Raw genomic sequence first — 26,325 nt, 5'->3', positions numbered from 1 at the left:
ATGTCAGCGTAGATGAAATGGCGATTGGTTATCTCTTCCTCTTGCCAGCCCCTTAAGGATCCGAGGTGAAATTAGTAGCAAGAAAGCATGTAATTGACAAAGTCACGTGTGCTCAGGGGGCCAGAAACTGAAGGAGAGCGAAGAGAAAAAAATCAAGAGGGAAAGCACATAAGACCATGCGAGCTAAATTTGTGATCGCACAAAATCAAGATGTTAGATTGATGCAGAAGATCACTCCGTTCCGAAAGGAAAGTTTTCATCTCACGAGTTTGGAGCAGAGGGCCGGTGGGGCAACATGGCCGAAGGTTAATTTTCTTTTCTATTGTTTTACTGTGATTTTCTCTCTTCCTTTCCCCCCCTCCCCCTCTCCCACCCTTCTTTGCCGTTCCTCCCCCTTTCCCCTTATCCCCAATACTGGGCATTACCCCCACCCCCCATAGCGCTATGGGGCTTTCTACAAACCTATTGTTACAGATCTCCAAAAATGTTTTGTACCGCCCACAGTGATTCACAACTTGAAAAGCTTTCAGGGGGCTATTGTTTGAATTGTTTGAGTGTGATTAAGCGCATTTCAGTTAGTGAGCCAAGAAAACTTTTATACACCTGCCCCCTCCCCCATTCCACCCCAACTTTAATTGAAAGTTATTGGGGGGAGGGGAAAGCGCATTGCAAATAACCCTAGATTCACTGCAGCAGCTTGTGCATTAACTGGTAGTTGTGACCATCTCCACGATTTCTCCTTCCTCCTCGTGTCCGCCGGAGAGAAGAGTTTCATAGACAAATTTTCTTTGTAAATGGGATCAGTGTTAAATCATCAATATGCAAGTAAAGTATCTGCATGCTGTACTGTAATATGTGGCTGAAAATGGAGTTAAATGAAAAAGTACACGTATGTACAGAAACGTGGGAGTTGATGTGATCAGTAGAACAATTTGGCACCCCCCATCCGTCTTCCTTAGTTTTAGTAACCATTTTTATTTTAAATATTTTATGTAGAAGAAGGTAATCAAATAATTTAGTAACGGTTTTTCCTATCTTTATTATCAACCCCCAAGCAAAATTTTTTTTCTTTCAATGAACGTAGTACAGAAATATAGACTAACTGACTTTTTTGTCCGGTTCTGTCTCAGGCGGGGCAAGCAAAGGTGGTGGAGAAGAGCCCGGGAAGCTACCGGAGCAGGCAGAGGAAGAATCCCACGTTTTGCACGGAACTGGCCACTGTAAGTGGTTCAATGTGCGAATGGGATTTGGTTTTATCTCCATGATAAACCGAGAGGGAAGCCCATTGGATATTCCAGTTGATGTATTTGTACACCAAGTAAGCCAAACTTTTCTTTTCTAATTCACCTTTTTCCATGTGAAGTCCTTGATCAGTGTTTATGTCAGTGGATATACAATACTATGCCTTTAGGCTTATTGAAAGACAAAATCTTTCTTAGAATCACAAGTTAATACAATTTTTCGGGTTCATATGAGCCCATTCCTAGGTAATTTTGCCCTAAATAGAAAATGTTATGTTTGGAATATCAGTACTTGGATACTGACTGACTTTATTAGCATTTTTTTTTTTTCACATCATCTGTCACGCTTCTGGTGTTATTTGTTACGTTGTACTTGGTTGCCTATACCTGATGAATGAAGAAACAGTGATCATCTTAAGATTAAAAACAAAAAAATTTGCTTTTAAAGGAAATGTATGCTTCCTTTTACATAGGAGTTTTGGATACCTTTAGTCAGAATAACTCCAATTTCATCACTGCTTGCCATGTAGTCATTTGTAGACCCAAATCACAATAATTTGATTTCACTGTAAAATTAAGTAGAACATTGTTGGTGTAGTATGGCTTTGAAAAATGTGAGAGAGGAAGCTTGGTTATCATACGTTTGTGAAATGCTCTCTGTAGAATATGTCCAGGGATACTGTCTCTTTAAGAAACTGAACTGAAGGAAAAAAAAAAAAACAAAAAACAAACATGTGGCCAGAGGCGGCTTTGGTTTTGTGTTTAAAATGTGCTAGTCTTGCTATCGCGGGTAAATTGCTGCAGTTGCTAATGTGGTATTGACATTTTTAAGATTCTTAAATACTAGATAGAATGTAATTGCTTCCCATTTTCAAAATTTTACTCAAGAGAAAAAATATAAAGTCTCTTTCCCATTCACACCTTTCAATTGCTTAATTTGTTTACAGTAAAAAGTTTGCAAGCCTGCTTGTTTCATTGAAAGTGGTATCTATATTTATAGAAATATAAATTCTCTGTAATGAGTTTATAGATAGAAATTAGAATATTTAGGACTTTTTTTTTTGACTTGGACATCTAAGTTGAAAGAATTGAATGAGTGGCTATTTAATGGTACAGGTTGACTTCTACAGAGAAATGCTGGAAATGCTTAGTATATTTGCATGAAAATGATATAATTTGCTTGATACTATGTTGTATGTACCCAGTAATATCTACTCTGTTTCCCCCAAGAAATATCATCTTCAAATTAAGTTTAATAAGTAGTAGAAACATGTGAAACCATTTTGTTTTGATCTGTTGTTCTTGGTGCATGGTAGCTTTCTGACCTTGCTGTGTGGTGTGTGTTTTCTTTTCCTAAAGGCCTGGCCATCATTACTGGTTGTTTACATGTGGGAGAACCAGCATAATCTGTGAATTGAAACAGGCTTTAAATATGTAAATTAAAAACCCATATACAGGCTACTGGATTTTATGCCTTCTACTTTATATTTACAAAATTCAGCCACATTTTCTTTTTCCCAAGTCTGAATAACTAAAATCATTGACAATTCTATTTTCTCTTAGGCTCTTGCTTCCCCTCTTTGAACCTTTTCTCTAGGCTGTTAAATTGCACTTTACGATCTCATAAATTTGTTTTATAGATGAATGAAACAAAAAAGCCTTCTTCTTTGTCTGATCACACCTTGGTATAATTTGGTTTTCTATGTTTACCCTTCAAAATACTTAAATTTTAAACATTTTATTATTCAATATTAATAGATGTAGAACCAAGACATCTAGATTTAAGCTACTTAATAGTTTATGTTTATAAGAATACTTTATTCACTGAATTAAAGATACAATATTGCTGGCAAAGTTTTGTTGTTGGTTTTTTAAATAGCTGTTTGTGGAGTATCCAAATGTATTCTTAATAAATTAGACTAGTTTAAATCTTCTGTTGCACATCATACATTTACTGAAAGGTCAGAATTGAAATGGTGCATGTGATAAAAATTATCTTAAAATATGTATGTGTTCAGAAGAAGAATATATATCTAGATAGATTAAGATGAATGTGAATAGTCAATAAAATTAAGTATTAGCATTTGGGGGAGGGTGTCATGCAAAATACTAGGGTGGTGATGATCTTTAAATTTAAAATTAATGACATTTTAGGGAATTTTTTGAAGGACTACATAATTTTTGAACTACATTTCCTTTTATTTATAGGTAAAACTTAGGTATCAGTTGCTTTATGCTTTTGCTTAACTTTGATGCCTACTTAAATTATTTGTTTACCTACGTTTGTATTTCTATAAAGAGAAGTTGAATTTCTATAAAGAGTAAAAAGACGTTTTATACTCATATCTCTTTCATATAAAACCATGTTTTATACTCATATCTCTTTCATATAAAACCATGGGAATAATTGCTTTGAAGAAGGTAGGAATTTTAACCAAGCTAATATGCATACCAATGAGATGGTCATAAATGATGTGTACAGGTATCATGTTAGTATCACTTAGAGAATCAAGTTTTAGTGCTCAGGACTATTTATAGAATTTAAAAAATATATATTTTTTATATATGATTTTGTACTGTGCTAGCACTTTAAAATGTATAACCAGGGTTTATGCATAATGATGTGTGATATTATGCTATTTTATTATTAAAGAATATGCATTATAGAGACCATAGAATTTTAAATGTTTTAACTGTACCAGTATGTACCATAACTATTGTAAGTGTATTTTATAGTTTTAGTATGTGTTCAGAAGTGTTTATATATTAGATTTTTTTGTATGTATTCGGAAATGTGTCTAATGGATATTTGGGAAATAAATGGTTTTAGTTTCTTTAAAATCATATTTTAAAATTCATGCAGTGTTACCCTGGATTTGTTTTATTTATTTACTTTAGTTTGACTTTAAAAATGCAGGTCAGTGGTATTTCAGTTGCTGTGAAGCTAAGAGGCTATTTATGTACATTTTTAAAATTCACTGTTATATAAATTTTGTGGATAATAATACAGTAAAGCTTTTTTGTTGTTTTTTATCCCTATGATGTCACAAACTCCTCCAACAATACACCACATGCTCAGGCACTGTACTTTTCATCCTGAACAAGGTTGATAAATACAGTGATTCTAGTAGTGACTGAGGATAATGTGACCACTGATGGTTTAAAGTAACTATCTTCACCTGACTTTCTAATGTAAACTAGTGAATTAAGTGATTCGTAGATTAGTATTGTGACCAAGATCTATTTTTATAGAGAAACACTGATCTCATCTTCGGTAATGAATATGCTATTTTAAATGTAACAAATCTGCAAATATAATATTTGTAAATTTGGGTACCTCATCATTTTGACATGTACCTTAAAATATTTAACAGAAGTTTAAAATTTATTTTTTTATAATTTTTTTAATAAAAAGTTTTTAAGCAGGAGAAATTGCTTAAAGAACCCATGCCCATGCTAATCAAAGATATTTTCTAATTGAAGTATAATAGTTAAGTGTATATGGTTAATACAGATGTGTAAGTAATGTGTAAGGTGGTGCTATCAATTATAATTATTTTGTATGTGGGAGCTCTGGTAGTGTAGTGGTTACGAATCAGGGATGCTATCCTCAGGGTCAGCAGTTCGAAACTACCAGCTGTTCCACGGGAGACAGATGAGGCTTTCTGCTCCCATAAAGATTTACAGCCTCGGAAGCCCTGTACAGGGTTGCTATGAGTTGGAACCAACTCCGCGGCACATAACAACAACATCAATAAATGATGGAGTCCTTTTGTAGGACTGTAGAATAAGCACTGGACTGCTTACTAATAATTTGGTGGGTCAGTCCCACCAGCCACTCCTTGGAAGTGCTGTGCAGAATTGCTATGAGTTAGAACAGATGTAATGGCACTTAAAAAACAACAGTATTAGGTTTTTTTTAATTAATAAGTTGTAAAAATTACATCTCTGGTTAGGTTTTAGGATAACTTGTTTAAGTTACCTAGAAAAGGTCGTTTGGATTCATGAGAATGTTTTCAAGTGACAAAAATAATTCTAATGATTTTTCAACTAATTTGGTATATGTAAACCAATGTGAAGAAGTCAAGCCACTCTTTGGAATTTTTTGAAACATTATATGGTTTTAATGTTGTTGTTAAGTGCTGGCCTGTTGGTTCCAACTCACAGCCACCCTGTATAGGGTTTCTGAGAAGTAGCTGGTGAGTTTGACTGCTTACTAGGTTCGCAGTCTATGATGATCCTACATGCTTTCAGTGGTTTTGTTGTTGTGTGCCATAGAGTCGGTTCCGACCCACAGTGACCCTACAGGGTTTCTGAGTAGCAGCTGGTGAGCTTGAACCACCAAGCTTGTGATTCGAACTGACTTTGCAGTCCAGTGCATTGACCCACAGCGTCACACCATTACTCCATATGCTTTCATTTGTTTTTGTTGTTAAGTACCCTGGACTTGGTTCCGACTCATAGTGACCCTGCACAGGATTTCTGAGGCTGTAAATCTTTACGGGAGCAGAATGCCTCATCTTTCTCCCGAGGAATGTCTGGTAGTTTCGAACTGCTGACCTTGAGGTTAGCAGACCCGACTCCTAACCACTATGCTACCAGAGCTCTTTATGCTTTCAATAGAAACTAAAAACTTTGATGATACTTTAAGGGAAGTTGCATGGTAATTACATACTTGATCCAGTTTGGAGAAGTCTAAAGAAGTCTTGGTGTGGTGCTGTAGGATGAGCACTGAGCTACCAGGTCTGTTTGAACTGCAAGGTCGGCGGTTCAAACTCTTTAGCCACTCTTCAGAAACCTTATAAATTGTCACTTAACTGGGCTTTGGAACCAACATTGTTAGCCAATATCTAACTACGTCTTGGTGTTTGTAATCATGTAAGTAAGCTCTTAATAGATTTTGATATTTACTTCCAAAGTCATTGTTTCTTCTAATAAGATAAAATGTGTATTTAAACTTTTATTTTTAGGAGAGGGATTGAATCGATTCTCTAAATTGCTCTCTCTTCAGTTCATTTGCACAAGAATGATTTCTTCACATGTTGAGTTTATATGTGTTTGGAATTCTTTGCTATCATATATGATATAAAGAATGTTCATTGTAAATGTATTTTCTTTATTTCTTAGTTTACAGAAGTATGATTTTTTTCTAGAATAACCTCAGAACGGCTGCAGTGTAGTTACCATTACTCACCAGGCTCAAATATTTATTACTTAGTTTTTGTAATCTTTTGTTTTCCATGTATTGATACTTTCTTGGTAGGCTTTGTATTCTTTATTTGTATTTTGATCTTTATTGATAATACAAACTTTCATATTACAAATACTATGCATATTTTATGTTTTTCTTATTGCGTTATTTAGAAAACATCTCAAGGAATAGTAGAAATAGAAGAAATAGGAATAAGGCATTTTATAACTTATCAGTCTGTCACCATCAAGTTGATTCCGAGTCATGGCAACTGTAAAGGAGAGGGGAGAACTGCATTGCTAAAACTTTAGGGAATTACACTGCTTCATCTTTCTCCTGCAGAGCGGCTTGTGTGTTCGAACTTCTGACCTTTAGGTTAGCAGATGAGTGTTTTGACCACTGCATCAGTATTGTAACTGAGATGAATTTAAAACATTATCATTAATAGTATGGAACATGAAAAAATTCGGTAATTATCATTGGATTTTTAATAAATTGATGTAGCATAGAAATCATACTTAAATGCTTTCAGTATTAAATAACTAAGCAATATATAAAAGCAGATTTACTCCACTATGTTCATATATTTAATAGCTTTTTGTAATATTCCATCACTTTATTAGCATGTCCACTTTTGTCATAGTTTGGCATGAAAATTTTTCCATTTTTTTTATATTTGAAATCAATGTAATTATATAATAAAGCTTTGGAAATGTAAAATATCTGTTTAAAAAGTTTTTTAGCCATAGAAGGAGAAATCTTGGGAACTTAAAATGTGATTATATAACAATTAACAAGGTGTTTGTAAAAGTGAGTTACAAATGTTGGTAATTTGAAACAGTTCAGTTTGTTCCATGTTTAAGTATTGTAATATACATAGTTCATAAGATTATTTAAATTTATTTAAAATAATATTTAACATCTGATATCAGAAACATTGATAATATCTTTAATAAAGTAGATTACAGATCAGTGAGGTACATTAAGAAATATTCTTTTAATGAGTATTCCATCAAGTCAGTAAAAGGTGTTTTATTATATATGATACACCAGGATTAATCTTTTACCCAGCCATAAATTTAAAGAGATACTCTGATAATTGCATTTCCACATAATATCTAAATGTTTGACAATTTGAAAATTTCTTATTAATTAAGATTTGTGGATAATTTGTGGAGTGGGTCATATTTTTTTTCTATGATAGCTGTAAATGGAGTAATAGTACCTATCTTTTTAGGTTGCTATGAAGACTAGAGAATGTTGTATTAACTCCTGATAGTTGTTGTATAAGTAAATGAAAATATATAAACTACTTTTTGTCACATACACACACAAAAATCTGTCTGGACTGTTTTCAGTCATGTCCTCAGAGTGGGAAATCACACCGGTATCCTCTTTTATGTGCTTTCTCTAAAACGGGAGAAAAATTAATTGAGATGATAGTTATAGGTGAATTTCCCAGTGGAGTGAAGTGTGCTTCAAGGGTTTTGAAAAAGAATTTTATATATGGAATTAACTACTATTTACTGTTGGTTCAAATATCAGACTATAAAGCAAGCCTTGGAAATTGTTTTGTTACATGGATATTTTTGTTTTGATAGTTTGCTTGTAGTACAAGATTTGACCTATGTATTCAAGTTCATATATCCAGCTTGTGTAGTCTTCAGCATAAGCTAGAGAAAAGTTATTTTAAATAGATTTACTGAGGTCACTTAATACATACTTTATATTATATAATGATTATTTAACTAACCTCTTCAAGATAGTATAGTCTGTTATTAGCTGTTCAGATAGACCAGTATTCAAATCCCAGTTTATTGTATGTCTGTGGCAAAAGTAATTTACTTTGTCGATGTTTCAGAGTCTTATAAATGAGGGGCAAGACTCACCTTGTATAAGAATATTTTGAGAATTAAATATTATTGCATGTATAAAATATTAATAGAGGCTGGAGGATAATAAAGGCACAACAGATATTTATTGTTCATAGTGACATAAGAGAGGTTGTATGGTATCATTGTTGGGAATTGCCTTAGAGTCGATTCTGATTCACAGAGACCCTGTGTAAGGTTTTTAAGGAGTGGTGAGTGACTTTGAACTTCCAACCTGTGGTTATCAGCCCAGTGCTTATTGTGGTATAGTGAGGGAAAGAAAAAAAGTCGTAAAGACGGTTGGATTTGGCCCTACCTCTTTGTTGAGTTTCAGGTTTTGATGAGGCATTTCCTAGGAACCTCAGTGTTCTCATTTTCTTCCTATTTTAGGAAAGGCTAATTGAGGTAACATACATGAAAATAACTTAAAAACTGTAACAATTTCACGGTTTAGTTTCAATTTTATTTCAAATATTAAATTTTTATTAATACTTCACCACACAAATGGTTGTCAGAATTTTAAAGAAGATATTAGGCAATATCATTAGAATTTTTTTTTAACCTTTTCAGTTTTATTGAGATATAATTTATATGTAGTAAAGCTCACCAAATTTAAGTGTACAACTGGATGAATGTTGGCAAATTCTGTAACTATCATTACATAGAATATTTTCATCACCCCAAAAGGTTGCTTGTATCTACATGTAGAGTCCATCTCTTTCCCTACTCCCACCCTCACAGAGAAGAGAGTAAATTGTCGTGTTTGAGTATTGATGTGCCATCTTACTTGTTCCTGTTCCTTTTAACTTTGTCTCATCAGACATAGGGTACAATCCATTATTCTTTATCAACTGTGGTCCACTTTTATTTTGATGATTTTGGTTTTCTTTTTCAGTTTCTTTCTCATATTTATTTATGCCTAGTCTGGTTATTATTACCTGTGTGTCTATAGTTTCTGTTTGTTAAAGAGAGATTAACTAGCAGGTATTTTCTAATCTTAAGTCTTAGTTTCATTTAACCTTATGCTACTGTTTTATACAATATACATTTACTGCTACCTAAGCCCTAGTGTGACAGTATAGGATAAGCTCTGGACTAACTGCAAGGTTGGCAGTTCAACCCCACCAGCTACTCTTGGAAACTCTTTTCAGGGTTGCTAGGAGTTGAAACTGACTTGAGGTCACACAGTAACAACAGCAAAGGGTGTAATTAGGGTTTATTGATCTTGATTGATATTTCTTACCAGAAATTTATTGTATTTCTGTCGCAAGTAGATTTTTGTATAAACATTCTAGAAGTGCAAAGATTCAGAAGGCATAACTGGTTTTAAAAAGAATTAACTTCTAAGAAAATGGTTACTTTATAAAAATTTGTGGTTCAATAATATATTCAAGTAATTTTTATTCATCATGCACTAAAGATGAGCCACAGTTGAATAATAGATTTAAGGGCTCAGCTCTCCAACTTGCTGTATTTTCTGCTTGTTTTCATTCGTTTAGAAAACTTAATGAATTTTTTTTTCTAATTTATTATCATTCTTTTCATAAAAGGTATAAAGGAAAAGATCTTGTACTTTCATGTGAAGTCTGATTGCATAAACTTTACAAATTTATTTTGGGGATAACTAAGATATAAGAAAATAAATGCTCATTTTAAAATGATGAGCTAAATACAATTATTTTGAAGTAGTCTTCAAATGTTAGGGTTTCTCAGATTTTATGCCAGTATTTAGAATCACATTATTTTATTGTGTAAATATATTTATTAAGTATAATTAGTATTATTCTTAGTTTTTATCAGCTGCTATTAAATTTTTTGATGTAGTCAAATTTTAAAATAAAAATTTAATAAACATTAATTTTGAAATCTTAACATTGACCTCTATTTTAAAGTCTTCTACATTTAATTTGCTAATTACACTAACATTTCTGTTCTCTGTATTGGGCTGTGTGATATAAAAACTCCAAGTAAATTTCAAATTAGTGTAATTTGGCCAGTATTTGTTCATGGCCATTTATTTTCTTAAGTCTTTCAAGCAATTTCTAGGCCTTACTGATAATGGCTAGAATGTTTCAGATTCTATAATGCCTGAATTCTCTTGTCTTCATGTTTTTTTCTATTAAGATAGATTATCTTTATCCTTAGCTCATTCTATAACAAGTCTTAAGATAAAGAGTGTACCTATCTCCTTAAATACTTAATATACTGCTGGTATTTTATGAAGTTTGTAAAGTTTATATTAGCTTGTTCTTCCCAAGGTATGATTTTAATAATTCATGATCTTGCCTCCAGTATGGAACCACTAGTGCTTGGAAAAGGATTTTACCTTTTAGCAACCTCTTTAAATAGAATAAATGATAGTAAGAGGCACATACCCTAACACAGTTCAGGGTAAGCCATACATTTAAAAAGACAAGAAATGCTTTTTTTTCCTGTTATAACAAGGGGGAAAATCTTACTAGAGTTGGTTACACTATGAGTCCGAAATTTAATCATAGTATTGGCTTCATGTTTTTAGCTCTCTGAAAATTTTTAGTTGAATACTAAAATCGAGGGGGTAGTTGGATTTGCATGTTTGCCCCTTTCACTGTTTCCTCCCCCAAGCCATTCAAGAATTTTGAATGGTGAGGAATTTGCCCCCTTTGGCTCAGGTTGCAGGCCCACTTGATCAAGCCAGAGAAACTAGGGTCAGAACTATTCATTGCTTATCTTTTGCTTGGGCCACTTGTAAATCCCACTTTCTGCTTTGTTAAAACTCTTCTTTTTATGAGACGCATTAATTGATATTTGATTGTGATTCCACATAGGCTAATTTAATTATCTTTAGCATTTTTTCATTGCATTTCAGCTTACTTGATATTTGTTGCTATTAAGTACTGGCGAGTCAGTTCCAAATCACAGTGAACCCTGTATGTTGAATTTAAATACATATAATTTCATATGACCTTTAAACTTACGCTCCTGATAGTCAAAGTGTGATGTTCTATATCAGGTTGAGATTCTATACCTTATAAATTTAGTACTCAGTTTTAAAGTTAGTGAAATTAATTTGAATCAGATCTATAAAAACCTGAAGTATTTCATTTTGATGTGTTCAGTTTCTAGCTTTTATGCTGACACTTAAGACTTGCCTGAATCAGTAATAACACAAGTTTATGAGCTGTACCAATAATGGTGTGTAAAGACTTAAAATTGGGACCCAGGTTTAAACAAACACAAAACACTTTGTTCTTATCTCAGCATCCTTTAAAAGTATACAGCCCTGGTTCAGGACCTTAGGACCACCCATCACCCTGGACATTGGATACTCCTATTTATTCAAGAGGCTTGTGAAGTATCTCAGTGCCAGTGGGGGGATGGTGTATCTGTGGACAGAATCACACTTAGGTGATTTTACCCCAACAAAAGCAGTAACGTTGTTTATAAACTGAATAATATCCCGACAGAATTTTGTAGTTGTCAAACCTAACTTACATTAAATGCTTGTTATTTTATATAAGTACTGGGTGTATTTTTCCACATTTTACATGCTTTCAGAAGGTTACAGTGGGCCCCATTTAGCATTAACCTCAATCCATTACAGCTTTTTGGCTTGCAGGCCCTTACCCAGTGGCCTTGGATAGCTAATACGGAGCTTTTGTTTCTTCCTGTAGAAAGTAAAGGAAAGAAAATTGTTCTTTCTCTTTCATTGCTGAAGTCATGTGACTTCCCCTTTAGTTAGTAACAGGTAGTGTTAAAAACGAATCTCAGAATGAAATCAAAGCTTTTCATTTGTATGAAATATTTGTTAAAATACACCTCTCATGTAATTCATGTGTTTTATTTATTAAAATAAAGTATTTGGTTTGAACAACTATACCTTATTTTACATTTATGCTACTATCTTTTTAGTAAGCCAAAAGAAATTTATTATTAAATAGGTTTTAAATAAAAAGAGTACTAATATTTTTATTTGCACCAATAGTATTTTCTAAGTGTACTAATTTTTCTACTAATTATAGCTTCCTTTGAGTTTTCTGAACTCTAGATTACTTCTCAGAACTCATGGTAGACAAAAAAGAAAGTTTAATTAGGAATGACTTTAGCAAGGCAAAACTGCTAGAAAAAAAATGTGATGGGCTCTCTTAAGAAAGAATTACTTAGATATATTTCTTGCTTTACTTCTCTCTTATTTCCCATAACAAGCATAGTATAGCTAGCTATGTGAGAGAAAGGCTATTACTTTTACAATATTTATATTGATAGAATGTAGTTGGATTAACACAAGGTGGCTACAGGTTAGAACCAGCACGACAACACTTAACAACAAATGTTGGCTATTTAGTACTGATGTAGTGATTTAATAATGATGTTACAGTTCACATGTTGCTTGTTGTTAAGTGAGTGCCATGGAGTTAGTTCCTACTAAATATGACCCTGTACAGGAGCAGGTGGGTTTGAACATTTGCAGTTAACAGTCCTGTGCTTATCCTACAACACCACACCAACACTTCTGCAATTCACTGTGAACTATTAAATATTTTATTATTTGAAGTTATTTAAAATTTGTTCTTAAACTAGGTTTTGAACAATTAACGTGTATTTTAGTAAACATATAAATAAAAGGCTACTCTGAATTAATAAAATATTTGAAACAATGGTCGTTTCAACTGTAGTATATGCTCTTTCTCATGGATTGTTTCAGTGCTCTTGGCACATAGTATCTCCATGCAAGTAGGTATTTTTAAGAGACTTTTCTAGTAAGAGTCCTGTTTTAAAATTTATTATGCATTTTTATTAAAAGTACTTATTTCACCAAGATGGTCCTTTACATTTTATTATTTTATGTAACATAACATTATGTAAAATTACATTTCACTGTCTTGTTTTTCTCTCCACATCTTAAAGGACAATGATACTTGATCATAATATTTTGCTATCAATCCAATATACTTAAGTTTTAAAGACTCGTGGAGGTACGAAAAAGCTATATTTAGTTTCTGTATATAACAGTTGGTATCAGCTTATCAACTGTTTAACTTTTCAAACAATAAAATGAAGTTGGGAATAAATGTACTTATCTTTGCTTTCATTGACATCAAATTTTATACTAAGTGATATAGTTAGCACCTCCTTTTATAACCTGAAATTTCAGATTTGTTTAATTAATTAAAGATATAATTTTTATTCATACTTTAATTGTTTAAATTGTCACTGAAATATTACTTTTGAAAAAGGTTTTGGATATTAAACCTTTAAAATCCATGATATCCCTTCATTTACTATTTGGCGAATAAGATACTCATAAAACACTAACAATCTATTTATTACTAGTTCAAGCTTTTGAATTCTAGTGCTGAAGTTTATTGTTGAAACAATCCATTAGTATTGCTGTGAGTTTGAAAACAAAACAAAAAAACAAACAAAAAACTAAGAAACAGAAATCTACTTAAGACTTATGTATACCACTTGCTTTTTAAAAAAACTTAACAGAATTTAATATTAAACAGTGAAAATGTGAAGCGTTTCTCCTTTGGAACTGTGTGAAGAAAAATAGTTTAAAAAAAGAGTTTCTTTGGATTTAAGCGTCGTCACGTTGAGTTGAACATATCCAAGAAATAATCATTGAACTCATCCAAGAAATAACACCAGTTGAGGCATTGCTACATGTTTGTAATTGAGTTATTAAATATAAGGTTCATGGGTGATTCGGAGTCTGGAAAATATTTTTTCAACCATTGAAATGATTTTCAAATGGTTGAAATATATGAAGAACCAATTAGATGTGCACATGTATTTCCATTGCATCCTTTTCATTTAAGGTTAGCCATTTATTTTCCTGGTGTGGTGTTGTAGGATAAGCTTCAAGGTTGGCTGTTCAAACCTACCAACTGCTTCTTGGAAACTCTATATAGGGTCAAAGTGTGATAACTGATTTTGGGGAAATTATCTTAATGGGTGAACTTTCTCCGTTTTCTCTGCTTTTTAAGTTTTAAAAGTCTCTGGTTACCATTAGTCCATTAATATCCCTACAGGTGACTGAATATTTCCTATGAAAGTCAGTGTTCAACATACAGTCAGTTACCCTAATTTTACAAAATCCCTTAAGGCATTAGATAATGTATTCAAACTGGGATTTTTATTGAGTATCATTCATTATTTTAATTTACATTTTTCAACTTTTAGCTGTAAATTATAAAAAGAAATTAATAACGTATCCTCCTGTACCTAAATTATTCCCTGCCCTAGCATAATTTGAACTGCCACATTTAATTATTCCTTCCCCTCCCCCCCACATGGCCCTTCCTAAGTGGTCTCTCTTTGGTCTCTCTCTCCCCTTTATTCCCTTCCCCCACCTATTACAGGAAGGAAGCTGGAGACCCTAGCTCCAGATACCAAGCAAAAGGAATCCGTCAGCAGAAATCCTTTGCAGCAAAATTAATTGAGAAGAGGCTACTAACAGATCACAGAGTTTTAGAATTTATTCTAAATCCATTTAGAACTTAGTTTTGAAACAGCTGGATTTGATACTGCTGCTATTATTAAAAATGTACTTTGCCTCTTTAGGCAGATAGTAAAGTCAAAGCTATTCCTTCACATTTTTTCGGTTTGTTGTTGTTAAGTGCTATCAGGTTGGTTAAATCTTTATTAACTTTTCTAAAGGACAGTGATTTTACTAACATTGAATGAGAGTGAGCTCTGAATGAAAACACTGAATTAGGTTAGGTAATTTATGCACTGGACCGCAAGATTGACTTGAGCCACAGTGTTGGCAGTTCAAATCCACCAGCCGCTTCTTGGAACCGTATACAGGGTCATTATAAATCAGATGCGGTGTCACTTAACAACAACAATATATAATAATTGATATTTGTAATATTTGCCTAAATTTCTAGAGGAACGTTATATGAAATGTTTTATTCTACATCATTTATTAACTTGTTAATCTTTGTGTCTAGTATATTTTTGCCCAGAATAAGGCTTTTGAAATTACAAACTGATTCATAAAATAAGCTGGTAATGAAAATACATTGATATTGATAGATCTAGACATTTTTAAAAAGTGTTTACTTCCTTACAGAAACTGTTCATGAAATATAGATTCAATGGAGTAAACACTGTAAATTGTGGTGTAAGGTTGCTGAAGGGCTCAAGTTTCTTTCATTGTGCTAGTCAGAACTACATGGACAAAATATTAAATGATGCAGAAGGCATCAAAGGAAGATGGAAAGAGTACACAGAGTCACAATGTACCAAAAAGAAATAGTATTCAACCATTTCAAGAGAATGATCAAGAACTAAAGGTACTGAAGGAAGAAGCCCAAGCTGCGCTGAAGGAACTGGCAAAGAACAAGACTCCAGGAACTGAAATCTTTTCAACAAACTGATGTAGCACAGGAGGCGCTGACTCATCTATGCCAAGATATTTGCAAGACCTGGCCAACTAGTTAGAAGAGATCCATATTTGTACCCATTAATGACACAGCTGAATGCGGAAATCATTGAACAATATCATTAGTATCACTTGCAAGCAAAATTTCGTTGAAGATAATTAAGAAACGGCTGCAGCAGTGCATCATCAGGGATCTGCCAGCAATTCAAGTTAGATTCAGAAGAGGACATGGAATGAAGTATATCATTGTTGATGTTAGATTGATCCTGGCTGAAAGCCGAGACTACCAGAAAGATGTTTATCTGTACTTTATTGACTGTGTAAAGTCTTATAACTGTGTGAATCATGACAAGCTATGGATAACATTGCAAAGAATAGCTATTCCAGAATACTTGATTGCACTCCTGAGGAGTTTGTACATAGACCTAAAAGGGTAGTCGTTTGAACATAATAAGATGATACTGAATGGTTTAAAATAAGGAAAGGTATGCGCCAGGACTGTATTCTAGCACCATACTTATTCAATCTGTAAACTTAAGCAAATTGTCCAGAAACCTACATTATGTGAAGAAGAGTGTGGCATCAGGATTGAGGGAAGACTACTTATCTGCGATATGCAGATGATACAACTATGCATGTTGAAAGTGAAGAGGACTTTTTTCTCGCATCACAGCAACTTGGAAGCCACTGCAGTATGACAAAGTGATAGATGAGTACTGGAATACAAGGAGTATGAAAAAGGAAGTATTGAATTTTTGGGAAAAGGAAGAAAATAGAAATATTTGTAAGCGGTTGATTCTAAGTATGAATTCTGGAAATCTAAAAATTGTTCTTTAAACTACTTATAGTAGCCTTCCTTGTTAATAGAGGTAGTAGAAAAGTTGATGATATATGTTGTTGTTGTGTGCCCTCAAGTTGTTTCCAAGGAGCGACTGGTGGTTTGAACTGTTGACCTTGTGGTTAGCAGTGCAGTGCTGATCCTACAGTGTCCCACCAGCATCTATAGTAGAATTTATTAACCTTGTTAACCTGATGTTTTGGGCCAGATGATTCTTTGTTGAATGGGGTGTTGCTGAGCTTTGCAAAATGTGTAGCAACATCTCTTACCTCTACCCACACGATGCTAGTAGCATTTATCCTCAATTGTAACAACCAAAAATGTCTCCAGATATTGCTAAATGTCCCCTGGCTAGCAAAATTGCCCCAAATTGAGAATCACTGATTTAGTGACTTTTAAAAACAAATATGTAATGCTTTGTAATTAATATCTACAGTTTGTTGTTTACAGTTAGAGGGTCTGAACATTTACAATAAGCACATTTCAATAACGATATAAGATTTAAGTAACACTATGTATGGCTCTGTGGGTTAATTCGCCAGACTGCAAAACCATTTGAACTGCAAGGTTGGAGGTTCAAGCTCACCAGCTGCTCCTTGGAAACCCTATACAGGGTTGCTATGGGTCAGAACCAACTAGACAGCACTTAACAACAAAAAATAAGTACTAATTATGAAACATTTGAACAGCTTAAATTTTTAAAAAAGTTTTAATTAGTCTCTATATAACCAAGGCATATTATCTTGTCAGTGTCATTAGCAGTTGGGAGAAGATGGGTTCTTTTTATTACTTTGAGAAAGGAAAATGTTTTGTTTGACCACAAAGCAGGGAGAAAAGCATTCTCCGCAGGGAACACGATGATGCAGGTTTTGAAAGACAGGAACAGTCCTTTGAGTTTAAATACTATTTAACTAGGGAGTTCCAAGGAACCCCTTTCAACTTTATCTTTCAAAATTTGTTTCAGAGGTGCACAAATTGTGTACTCCTTTTTATGCCTCAAAAATTGTATACTGATCTAAATTTAAGTGGCAGGTAAATATACTTTAGGTATACTGCATTACAGAAATTAAAAACCTATGTGTAAAGGAGCAGTTTTCATTCAGTTTGAAAGGAAACAGGCTTTATACCTTCTTTGAATGTTCCTTTTTCTAAAGTGATTGATTCATTTGCTGTTCATGCACATACTTATTAGCTGCCACCCAGTATCTTCACTATATGCTGAGATTCCCCTTCTCTACACAAATTGAATTAACCTTTTCATATCATGTTCAGTTAAATTGTCAGCAATTCTACTCATTAGCTCCACACAGCCACTAGGAAGAATTTATCCCTAATCTACTGTTACTAATTTTTTACTTTTATACTTAAAATGTATGCCTTTTGCTATCATGTGTACATTTTCTCTCATCTCCTTTCACTTGACCCGTTCTTAAGATAATGCTAAACAGAAGTGAGGTTGAACACTATAGGTTCTGGAACATCTTGTTTTAGCTAGCAGAAATAAGGCTTCTTCACAAAGGATACAGGATACAGCCTTCCATGTTATAAATTAATTTTCTTTGTACTTTTATTTTCCATCTTATTTTAAATTATGCTATTTAAAAATTTTCCATTTGTTTTTGTTTCTCTTGCCACTTTGTTTTTCCCTTCTCTCTCAACTTCCAGCCCGTTACCCCCCCTTCCTGGTGTAAAGAGCCCCCCTTCCTGGTGTAAAGAGCTTCTGTAGGAAATTGATAATCGGTGTCTTTCTGTTTCAAAGTCTTTAACACATGGAGCTTGCTGCTAAGAGAAATTGACCAGGTTCCTGAGATCGTTGTCAGTTTCTCTGACTAATCAATTTTTCTTTACTTGGGAAACTGCTCTTAACAAAAGAAAACTAGCTTGAAATTTCTGTCAGTTGCTCATTGCTGTTTAGCTTGTATCTACTTCTAAACCTGCCACTATACTGTTTTATTATAAAATCTTAACTCTTTAGTTTTCAGATACTTAATTTATGCTGGAGAGCGGAGATCTAATTTAATGTAGTTTATGTGAATTGAATGAGACCAACTAATTTCTTATACTTTATACAATTCAACTTACAATGCTGCTTCTTCCCATTCAAAAGAAGACAATGCTTCCAAATAAAAATTAATGTATTTCGTTCCTGGCTCTTGTTTGACTTTCTGAAAAAACCAAAGCAAAGCAATACCACAATGCTTAAAAGGGAATCATGGTATCATTGAAACTAATGTAAACAGACTCAGAAAAACCAAGGTGTTACTTGTCACCCTTTTTATAGCGATGCTTCTTTAAACGTGTTATAGACAAATTTCAGCACCCAAGCTAGCCTGAAATAAACTTCTAAGCTCTTAATGAGTATATTTACAAAAGGCAGAATGTATTTGGAATATCCTCTAGCCTTTACTTAAATTGTTTACACATAATAATGTCAGATATCAACCGGATTATCATATTGTTAAGTGCTGTTGAGTCAGTTCCGACTCATAGTGACCTTGTATAGGGTTTCTGAGGAGCAACTGGTGGGTTTGAACCATCGACCTTATGATTAGTAGTCCAGGGCTTATCCTGTAGCACCACTGCAGGACCCCAGATATAGACAGGAGTCCTTGTGTGGTGCTGCTGGATAATGTGCTGGACTACAGGGTCACTTTGAACCTCAAGGTCAGTGGTTCAAACCCACCAGCTGCTCCTCAGATACCCCATACAGTGTCGCTATGGGTTGGAACCAACATGATGGCACTTACCAACAACATGATAGGAAGACAACTAATTTCAATAACTTTAAACTCAATGATGAGATTGAGTAATGGCTAATGCAGTGTCTCCCATAACATATTTTGAAAGCTAGTACTATGGTAATTGTTTTCTGAAAGAACAAAAAAGGTCCTTTTTCAATAGGTTTAGAAAATACTTGGTTATAAAAAATCTGATCTTGTCTTCATTTAATGTCTGATTTCTAGTACCCTTATACTGTACTATATGATCAATCTCTCAGAAAGGAATATAGAAAACAGTGTTTTCCAAACTTGTTGAAAAGCAACGCTCAATTTTTTTTTTTAGGAAGCACCTTATGGGGGCAAATACTGAGAAAGGCCAGTAATTTCTGATTTAATAAGTATTAACATTTTATTCGTTGTTAGGTGCCCTTCAGTTGGTTCTGACTCATAATGACACACTGCCTAATCATATGCCATCCTATACCATCTTCCCAATTGTGGCTATATTTGAGCCATTGTTCAACCATGATATCAGTCCATCTTGTTGAGGGTCTTCCTCGTTTTTGCTGACTCTTTGTTTTACCAAGTATTGTGTCCTTCTGAAGGAATGAATCTCTCCTGAAAAAATATTCAAAATATGTAAATTGAAGTCTTGTCATCCTCTCTTCTAAGGAATATTCCGGCTGTACTTCTTCCAAGACAGTGTGTGGTATATTTGATATTGTTCACCAACTCCATAATTTATATACTTCAATTCCACTCCGGGCTTCCTTTTTCATTGGTTAAGTTTTACATGCATATGAGGCAATTGAAAATACCATGACTTGGATCAGGTGTACATCAGTTCTCAAGGTGACATCTTTGCAATTTAACACCTTAAAGAGATCTTTTGTTGCAGATTTGTCCAATGCAAAATGTTACTTGTTTTTTTGACTGGTGTTTCCATGAGCATTGATTGTGGATCCAAGTAAAATGAAACCCTTGACAATTTCAAACATCTCTTCTTTTATCATGATGTTGCTTGTTGGTACAGTTGTATTTTTACTTCCTTTATGTTGAGGTGTAATCTATACCAAAGGCTGTAGTTTTTTATCTTCATCAAGTAAGTGCTTCAAGTCCTCTCCACTTTCAGCAAGCAAGGTTGTGTGTATCTTCATATTGCAGGTTGTTACTAAGTCTTTCTCCAATCCATTGGCCACATTCTTCTTCATATATTCCAGCTCCTCAGATTATTTGCTCAGCAGATAGATTGAATAAGCATGGTGAAAGGATACTCTTTCACTCATAATTTATTATTTGTTGTTGAGTGCTGTTGAGTCTGTTCTGTCTCACAGCAACCCTGTATAGTGTTTCCAAGGAGCCGATGGTGGATTTGAACTGCCAGCTTTGTGGTTCGCAGTCTACTGCTGATCCTACAGTGCCACACCAGGAGTCCCAATTTATTGTTGTTGTTAAGTGCAGTCTAGTTGGTTACTACCCATAGAGACCCTGTCTGGCGTTTCCAAGGAGCAGATGGTGGGTTTGAACTGCTGACTTCGTGGTTCGCAGTCTAGTGCTGATCCTACAGCGCCACACCAGGAGTCCCAATTTATCATTGTTGTTGCTGTTAAGTGCAGTCTAGTCTGTTCCCACCCATAGCAACCCTGTATAGAGTTTCCTAGGAGCAGCTGGTGAACTTGAACCACTGCTCTTGCAGTTCAAATCAATTTTTCAGTCTAGTGCATTAATCCACAGTGCCACACCTGGACGCAAAAGACAAAAACTTAAAGGCCTTCTAAATGTCTTTTGAACATTTTAGTGACAAACTTATATCTTCTAAAGCCAGAGACATAAATAATATTATAGGACTTTCAGAAAAGTTGGGATAGGAGTTGCTCATCCTTTAAAGTTAAATAACAGATTAATTAAAATCAGGTGTTTGGAAAACATCACCCATGTATCCGACCATCTTTGAAAGAGTGAAAATAGTTTGATTTGATTGGTAGATAGTGTGGTGGTTTGTATAGGGAAGGTAAGACTTGGCCAACATAGAATCTATTTCAGGTAAAAGTAAAAACAATGATAATGATACACTCACTGTAAGTGATAGTCTCTCAGGAACAGCTTCTGGGATTGGCCTGGGGCCAAAGCATTGCATTTAGCTGACCTGTTTTTTGTTTTGTTTTTCAGTAGCAGCAGAGTTGCTTGAAAAGGTTCCCTAGTAGCATTATGGTTAAGTGCCCAAGTGCTATTGCCTCTGCAGGAGAAAAGATCTGGCAATCTGTGATTGTTGTTAAGTACCACCCAGTAGGTTCCCACTCATAGTGACCCCATATAGGGTTTCCAAGGAGCGTATGGTGGTTTTGAGCCACTGACCTTGTGGTTGGCAGTCCAGTGCTTATCCTACAGTGGCACACCGGGATTCCGTATCTTATTAGAGCCTAGGAAAGACTGTGGGGCAGTTCCAGTCTGTCCTGTAGATTTGGTAGAGGGTTGCTATGAGTCAGAATCTCCTCAAGGGTACACAACAGTATGCTTCAAGGCAGGTAGCCATCCCAGTCCCAGTTAAGTTACTTACTAGGGCAATTTCAGGTTTTCTGTCAGGGCAAATCTTGTTATCCTAGAGCAGTGGTGCTCAAACTGCTTGAAAAACAAAATGAAAAGAAACTATTGCAGAACAAATACACATATAACACAGTACAGTAGAATATTAGAAAAATAATATAAAAAGCAAATAATTCAGTAAAAGCCCATTTAAAAACAGGAGCTCTGGTAGCGTAGTGGTTATGAGTTGGGTTGCTAATTTCATGGTCAGCAGTTTGAAACTACCAGTGATTTTGAGGGAGAAAGATGAGACTTTCTGCTCCTATAAAGATTTATAGCCTCAGAAACCCCATACAGGGTCAATGTGAGTGGGAACCGACTCCATAGTACACCACCACCACCAATAGTTTTTAAATGCTTTTACTCAGGTTCTGTTCTGATCTTCTCACATGATCCAGTAAAAACAGCTACTGACCGTTACCAGTTCTCAGACCACATTAGTGTTGTCCCAGAATATCACCAAGTTTATCCACTTCTCAACTTGAAAATGCCCCACCACTTGCAACTGCTTAAAATTCTCCCTTCTGAGGACTAAGTTTTTTTACTGTACAAGAAATGATTTTAAAATATAAGTGCCTTATCTGTATCAGTGATTTTAATTTTAGTAATTTATGGACAAGTAAACATAAGAAAAATGTTTCTCATGTGATCTGGTAAATGTTTAATTATTAGATTTCCAGGGGAAAAAATTATCTGTATGTGTATGTATCTGTGTTATAAATTTTACTGACATAAAGGTTGTAGCATGCAATAAACAATTAATACTAAATTTATAATAATGCTCTTGGCTATAAATTCCATGTAACCAGTTGATTCTCAAAGAATGCTTCCTTGATTTTTAACTTTTTTGTGTGTGTGAATTGGACAAAAATCAGATCAGCAGTTCCACATTCAAGAAATCATATACTTCGTTTCATTGCAATGACCACAGTTCCTTCAATATACCATCAGTTAGGTTTTGTTGATTTTTAAAAGCTTTTTATTGGGAATTGAGTGGCTTTACAGAGCTGATCATCAGTTTTACATTCAACAAATCATGCACTTGGTTTCACATCAATGTAATATCACTTCTCCACTTACTTTCTGTGTTTGTTTCCTTTCCTCCTTTACCCACCCTAGTCCTAACCATAACTGGAACTCTAACACTAAATAAAGTCCTAAGCCTTGACTACCACAGTCCTAACCTTAATTCCTTTCTTGTCCTGCCTGCTGCCACTTACCATCCCCCTTCTTGTTGTTGTTAAGTGCCATGGAGTTGATTCCGACCCATAGCAACCCTGTATAGGGTTTCCAATGAGCATCTGGTGAACTTAACCACTGACCTTGCAGATCAAACCGAATTTGCGGTCCAGTACATTGTCCACAGTGCCACACCAGAACTCTTTACAATTTCTTGTTGTTGTTAAGTGCTGTGGAGTCGATTCCAACCTGTAGCAACCCTGTATAGGATTTCCAAGGAGCAGCTGGTGAGCTTGAACCGCTGACCTTGCAGTGCACATGACTTTGCAGTCTGACACATTAACCCATAGCACCAAACCATGACTCCACCATCCTCCTTAGTCCCCCAAAAAACAACACATGTATGTCAGAATTTTATTAGTGTGACAGTCTTGTGAGTGACTTTTCTGCCTAATTGGAGAATAATTTTTAAATACTTGAAGAATATTTTCCCAATTTTTAAAGATATTTATAATGTAGTTGCTGTTGTTGTTGTGAAGACCCATAGAGAAAACCAAACTCACTGCTCTCAAGTTGATTCCAATTCATAGTGTCCCTGGAGGCCAGAGTAGAATTGCTCCATATGGTTTCTTCCATGACTGGTAGATTTGAATAGTCAAGTACTTTCACCACTGTGCCATCAGGGCTCCATGCTATAGACATGACACACGGTTATACTGAATCGACATTATTAATAGTTCCTTTATCAATTTCTGAAGTTTCTGTGCAGCCAAAAAATGGTAAATCAAGCGCTGATTTGTAGCATACCCTAATTTTCATGGTGTAAGTAATACTTCCACTGTAATCAAATTTCAAGTTCTGGTGTGTGGATTTCTAATCACAAGGTTAGTGGTTCAAACCCACCAACTGCTCCTTGGAAATCACAGATACATGGTCAGGTAAGTTGGAAACAACTTAACTGCACATAATAACAAAATGATCAATTTTACGCCATCAATGTAATTTGTGGCATTGGAAGGAAATACACAGTGGTATACTGGTTACGAATTGGGCTGCTAATTGCACGGTCAGCAGTTCGAAACTACCAGCTGTTCTGTGGGAGAAAGATAAGACTTTCTGCTCCTATAAAGGTTTACAGCCTCGGAAACCCTGTACAGGGTCGCTATGAGTCAGAACCAACTCCACGGCACATAACAACAACAACAATACCATTATATGGAGTCCTGGTGTGGCGTTGGGGGACATTCCCAATCATAATGTCCTCCAAAGACTGGTCCCTCATGACGGTATATCCAGAGATGTGAGACTAGGTCTTGCCATCCTGGCTTCTAAGGAGCGTTGTGGTTTACTTCTTTAAACACAGATTTGTTTGCTCTTCTGGCAGTCCGTGGTACTTAAAATAGTCTTATACAACATTATAACTTGATGCATCAATTTTTCCTTGGTCTTCCTTAATCTTTGTCCAACTTTCACATGCATGATGATATTGAACTTTTTCCACTGTCTCTTCCCACAGATGTACTTAATTTGCTTTGCATTTCATCTGGTGAGGTCCATGTGTATAATCACCTCATATGTTGTTTAATAAAAGTGTTTGCAATATGTCATTGAATTGCAAAATTCTATCATGTGATCTCCAGCATCATTTCTGTCACCAAGACTATGTTTTTCAACTACTGACCCTTCCTCTTTGTTTCCAACCTTTGTATTCCAGTCACCAGTAATTATCAACTCATCTTGATTGCCTGTTTGATCAATTTCAGACTGAAAAGTTGGTAGAATTCTTCAGTTTCATAATCATTGTTTTTAGTGGTTGATGCATAAATTTGAATAAACTAGTATTTATAGGGCTTCCTTGTAGGCATATGGACATTATTTTATCACAGACAGTATTGTACTTCAAGATAGATCTTGACATGTTCTTTTTGATGATGAATGCTTCAGGACACCATGTTGTTGTTGTTAAGTGCTGTTGAGTCAGTTCAGGCTCACAGCAACCTTATATAGGGTTTCCAAGGAGCAGCTGGTGGGTTTGAATTACTGACCTTGAGATGTAGTCCATTATCCTACAGCACCACCCCATGACTCCAGAACTCCACTGTTGTTTGTTGTTAAGTGCCCTCTTGTAATCTCGGTTTTAACTCAAAGTAAACTGATTCTTTAACTATATCTGCAAATCTTTTTCTTTCTTTTTTTTTTACCAATCAGGTAACTTAATTTCAAGCATTGGATCCCATCATACTCACAAGGGGGAGGGAATTTTATAAGGTTGAGGGTCACGAGGGGTCATTTTAGAATTCTATATACCACAAATACTAAAAATATTTTATCTCATTTAAATACTATATTGGCTAATATGTTAAAGTAGTCCTGGTGTGGCCCTGTGGGTTAATGCACTAGACTGCAAAGTTGTCTGAATCTCAAGGTGAGTGGTTCAAGCTCACCAGTCGCTCCTTGGAAACCCTATATAGGGTCGCTGTGGGTTGGAATCGACTCGATGGCATTCAACAACAACAACAACAATATGTTAAAAGTTCCTAGATAGTTCAAATTGATACACTGGACTGGTAACCAAAAGGATGGTGATTGACCAGAGATGGAGGCAGAGATAAGGCAATAGCAAGAGAGAAAGCTGCTGAGGACACTAGACTCATGGAAAGAGAAAGATTGAGAGCTGGTGGCCAGGAGGCAGGCTTGCAGAATGCGCCCTTTGGTTGTTTAAATGATTCCTGAGTGTTTTTATGTAAACCCCCATTACCTCCCCCAAAAAAAGAGGGAATGGAAGCAAATACTGTTGAATGGTGATGCACAGAGAAGATTGTAATAATTGCAATGAAACGATGAGTATAAAACCGATGTTCTCCCATGTAAACTATCACTCAATTCACAAAAAACTTAACAAAAAAAGGATGGTGCTTGAAGTCCACCCATAAGTACATCCTAAGAAAGGACTGGTGATCTACTTCTGGGAAGAAAAAAAAAATCATTGAAAATCCTAGGGACCACAGTTTTACTCTGACATACACAGTCACCATGAGTCAGAGCACGTCTTTGGTAATTGTTGTAATATAACTGTTAATATAGTGATAAAACTTTGAAAATTATACCAGGGTTCATGGTTGTTTTATTCATTCCATATAGAAACTAGTTTCTAGTATACGTGATCATTTATTCTTTCAAGTTGGCAATTTAAAATAATGGACCTAAAATATTAACATTTATTGTTGCTTTTAGTTATTGAATAAACAATAAAATAGTGAAGTCAATAAAATATTGTATCATATTCTTGAATGTAAGTTGCAAATATAGTTTCCTTTAGTTTTAAAATTT

The 26,325-nt window shown here is 34.8% G+C and overlaps 1 protein-coding gene across 1 annotated transcript in view; it reads left to right on the top strand.

Annotated features, from left to right (window-relative positions):
- The first annotated feature begins 794 nt into the window (after positions 1–794).
- The window catches only part of LIN28B (lin-28 homolog B (C. elegans)), a 128,924-nt gene continuing 103,393 nt past the window's right edge, over positions 795–26,325 (top strand). Inside the window, exons 1-2 of the mRNA XM_006839996.1 lie at positions 795–825; positions 1,131–1,318. Of these exons, the coding sequence (XP_006840059.1) occupies positions 795–825; positions 1,131–1,318 (219 nt within the window). The remainder of the gene's footprint in view (positions 826–1,130; positions 1,319–26,325) is intronic.

This window comes from Chrysochloris asiatica, unplaced genomic scaffold (assembly GCF_000296735.1).
Source record: "Chrysochloris asiatica unplaced genomic scaffold, ChrAsi1.0 scaffold00027, whole genome shotgun sequence".
Lineage (NCBI taxonomy): Eukaryota > Metazoa > Chordata > Mammalia > Afrosoricida > Chrysochloridae > Chrysochloris > Chrysochloris asiatica.
The sequence above is the reverse complement of the archived record's forward strand: the minus strand, read 5'-3'. Positions and strand labels throughout refer to the sequence as shown.